This window comes from Anomaloglossus baeobatrachus, unplaced genomic scaffold, assembly GCF_048569485.1.
Source record: "Anomaloglossus baeobatrachus isolate aAnoBae1 unplaced genomic scaffold, aAnoBae1.hap1 Scaffold_5395, whole genome shotgun sequence".
NCBI lineage: Eukaryota > Metazoa > Chordata > Amphibia > Anura > Aromobatidae > Anomaloglossus > Anomaloglossus baeobatrachus.
This window is the reverse complement of record NW_027444771.1, coordinates 1-4,246: the sequence shown is the minus strand read 5'-3', so window position 1 is coordinate 4,246 and position 4,246 is coordinate 1. Positions and strand designations below refer to the sequence as shown.

The window sequence follows — 4,246 nt, the reverse complement described above, 5'->3', positions numbered from 1 at the left end:
GCCTCATGGTTCTTGTAGTTCGCCGCTACAGGATGTGTATCGGGTAACCATCGCGACGAGGGAGGAACTTCCACTGTCAGCTGCTACTCAAAGGCAGCGCGCTGGCCAATCAGAGGCAAGCGGGTCCTGCCTTTGACGTCAGCGCTCTGGCAGTGGAAGTTCCTCCCTCGTTGCAATGGTTACCCAATACACATCATGTACCGGCAAACTGCAAGATCCAGGAGGCTGGCGATGGAACGGAAGGTAAGGTGAGCATAATGTGTGTGTGCCCGCTTGTGTGTGTTTGTACATGTGTGGAATGGCACAGTAGGGGACCAGGATGGGACATTTAACAAGTTGGGGAAGGAATTGTCTGCATTCCAATGATTTCCTATGGGAAATCTTGCTTTGCTGAACGAGTAACTTGGTTAACAAGCACAGTCCCAGAACGGATTATTCTCGTTAACCAAGGTTCCACAGTAGTTGTATTCTCGCACATGGGAGCACTATTGTAGTAGTTGTATTTTTGCACATGGAGGCAGTATTGTAGTAGTTGTATTCTTGTACATAGGAGGCAGTATGATGGTATTTTTATTCTCGTACATAGAGGCAGTATTATAGTAGTTATATAACTCAATAGTAATGGCCCACTAATACTCAGGTTTGTTGCTGAATTAAGTGACAATTATTTTCCTTACATAAACCAGAGTTTTATTTTCTGCTTCTGCTAAGACACTGGGGGGCAAATTAATACAATACTGTAGAAAAATATTTTAAATTACAATTCCATAAAGAATCTATACACTTAGTAAAATAATGAACTAATCCAAGCACCATGGCCTTACGAGTTCAATTCCCTTCCCCCCAATAGCATCTATAATGCACTTTGTGAGGTCTTTGGGCCCCCTGTAGTGTCACTGAATGGTCAATTCATGTCTTCAGAGCCTGAAATGTCATTAGAGGCAATCACCTTCTCCTTTTCATTTTGTAAATAATCGTCCAATTGTTTAGTAAAAGATACGTCCATGGAATATCCTTTCTGTACAGTTACAGAGAGGTACAGGGGCAAATCTCTGCAAAGGAAGCAGAAGAGAAAGTAATGAAACGGCCAACAGGTTATGAGATTCTGACCCTGTATGTACTACATTTCATAGAATTGCAGCTTTTTCTACAGTTGTTTTCTCCGAGCTGCAGGTCCGGAGCTCAGTGGGTCTTCCCTGTGATGCAGCTCTCTCATGTCGCAATGCTCTAAGCTTCTGTGTCTCTTTCCCCTTCTCTATGGCTCACTGTGACATAAGCTGATATTTCTGGATGAAGGTGCAGCCGAGCAGTCTCTCACTTTCCCTTTTGAGCAACTTTTGACAAATGCTTCTGGGTCACCCCCCTTAGATATGTGAGGTAGCACTCACCTGCTCATATCCTCCCACTGCTGACGTAAGTCCTCCTTGTTGCTCTGGAATTTCCTCCACTGACCGGCCACTTCTTTCTTCCGTCCCAGCCTCCACAAAGCTTCCAACAGAAATGAGGTTACACCTGGAAAGGCTAAAAAGCAAAATGTCCTGTTTTCATGATGGGGTTACCACTTATTAAATTAACAGAAAATATAATATACAGTATATAGCATCACATTATTGTGTATGCAGTTGTAGAAGTCTGTTATGACCTATACAGCATATGAAGAGCCAACATAGCCTTCTGTAGGACTCTAATGGGTTTATAAAGATGTCAATGACCGCATTAAGCTTTACAGCAATCACATTCACCACAAACCGCAATGGAGGATTTTCCAGGCATGCTCTGATCTGTGCAGAGGTCATTACGCAGGGAGGGGAAGGAGTTGACCATCTCTTGTACTGTAAAATCTGCAATTGCAATTTTGATAATGAGACTGCTGAAAAGCTTTCTCTGCAGAACAGGAAGTGTCAGCCTAATTTCAGACATAGAGACCAATGTTAACAGGACATGTGCATTTAATATTAAGCTTCCAGTAAACAATGGCCCCACTAGTATTAAATATAGTGGCCAGTGTGAACATAAAGTACTAGCCATCACAAGACACTGAATTTGCAAGAGCGTACAACAAGATAACAGGAAAAGCTACAGCAATAAATGTTACTGATCCTAAAAGGTCTGCTTAAGCCCTATATAAAGATAACATTAGTAATGTACTAGAAAATCACTTGATAGATTCCCTTTAAAGATGGACATTCAGTTTTAATGAAAAGGACACATGGCTAATACCTGCTTATTTTGCATGAGTCTCAGTATATGGGGTGGTAATGTGACGCCCTGGACCCCAGGGGTCACAGAACAACACCACATACACACACTCCCTCCCCGGTCAGGAACACCAGTCAAACAAAACCCTTGTTGCCTCCCTCCAGGGTCTGATGTCCACACCAGGTGGGGCGGAGCCAGGCGGTTGCCCCCCCCCCCCCACCGAGGAGTTCACAGGCCTGGAGGCGGGAAAAGTAGTCAGTTTTTAGTTGAGTTTGGGACTAGACGTGGAGAGGTGGAAGTGAGAGGAGCAAAGACTGTGTGTGTTTGGGTCGGATCCCAGGCACAATCAGCAAGGTCGGCAGACGGTGGTGGCCGTCTGCAGGAGTTGGTGGAGGTCAGCGGAACCGTAGGACCGGGGTCGGGCGGTGGCCCGCCGGTACCGAACGGGGAGCAGATTGAAGCCAAGCACCAAGGCAGGGTACTCAGACCCCGACTAGGCTCGGAAGCCGCCATAAAGGTCAAATTCTCTGATTGCGGTCTGGACCTCAGGGGTTCATTCCCACCTAAGTCCCGTCAGAAGGCAACTGCCCAACCCGTCCGGATAAGTGCCACCGCCAAGGGCCAGAGATCCAAGGGCCAGCGCCTGCGGGAAAAACGGGCTCTCCCGACACGTACACGCCGGGGAGAGGACTACCCGTGGGAAGCCATAGGAGTCAAACACATACACATAGGTGCAGGAAACGACATCCACCATCAACCCGTCCGGGGAGAGTGAAAACACCGCAGCCGACTGTGGGCCCCGTCCATGCAGGCGTTTGGTTTACCAGAGACTCTGTCCTTGTCTACCTGAGTGAGTACAACAGTGCCATCCGGCACCGCGCTGCACAGCAACGTTGCACCTGCGCCCACGCTGCCTCCCCGCATCAGCACCTGCACCTATACTTCCTCCCTACTCCCCAACCGGGGCCCCGGAACCAACAGCCCCTACCCACGGAGGGGTCAACACCTTAGCTGCTCTCCGCCATCGCTGCCGGGATCCCCCGTCACCAGCAGCAGTGGTGCCCACCATCACCACAACCCGTGGGTGGCGTTACGACCGACATCCCACCACAAACCTCCCCTTTTTCACTCATGGGCGAGGAGGCGCCGCTCGAGCCCCCGGGTCCGGCCCCATGCTCGAGCCACCGAGGAGCAGAAGCACCGGACCCGAGCGCCAGCGAACCCCCCCCAGACGAGCGGCGTTCCCAACCCCTCCGCCCGCGACAGTAACGTCATTGGAACCATTCAGCACCTTCAGTATTACTCAAAAATGTTATCAGCCATTTACAGGATGGGTAATAGAAGTTATATTGCTGGGGGACAGAGGGCATCGATCAGAGGATCCCACAGTGTATCAAGGAACAACCCACCTCTTCCGACAAGCCTAAAACCTACAATAACCCTCAGTCCAGTACACCACTGAGCAACCAGTTCTGTCCTCACCTACTGTATCCTCACTATCCCTTGTAGACTGTGAGCCCTCGTGGGCAGGGTCCTTACTACTTCTGTACCAGTCTGTTTTGCATTGGTCATGATTATTGTACTTGTTTTTTATGTATACCCTTTTCACTTGTAATGAACCCCGGAATAAATGGCGCTATAATAATAGAAATAGCACCACAGTTCTATTAGTAGGTTCCTTTGGAAATTAGGGCACTCCTCTGGTTCCAGAATCTTGACCTCCCCCTTACCTGGAGCGACCTGCAGGCTGAGCTGTGCATTCATCAAGGCCTTCACGTCCTCCCCCATCTGTTGGAACTGGAGGCCTCTCCGCAGGAGTGCGGCAGATTTTAGGATTGCCAAAACTTTACACTCTGCGATTTCTACAGACCCTGGAGAGACATCGACCAGCATCTCAATCCACAACTCATCATAAAGGTATTGTAATATATTGAAATCATTGTATATTGCACACAATGTGGAGCTGTTCCAAAATGACAGTCTCCTGGAGGGAGGTGACTGACAATCACTAAATATTGGAAAACGTCATTATATTTGGGGTTTCATT

General features: G+C 48.4%; 1 protein-coding gene across 1 annotated transcript; it reads right to left on the bottom strand.

The window, feature by feature from the left end:
• Nucleotides 1-684: 684 nt before the first annotated feature.
• Nucleotides 685-4,070, bottom strand: LOC142283455 (Fanconi anemia group G protein homolog; the record flags this gene model as incomplete). The annotated part of the gene is made up of 3 exons (XM_075333118.1): nt 685-1,052; nt 1,389-1,521; nt 3,930-4,070. Coding segments are annotated over 3 exons (422 nt in total), but the record flags the coding sequence as incomplete, so codon positions are not given.
• Between the last annotated feature and the right edge of the window lie 176 nt (nt 4,071-4,246).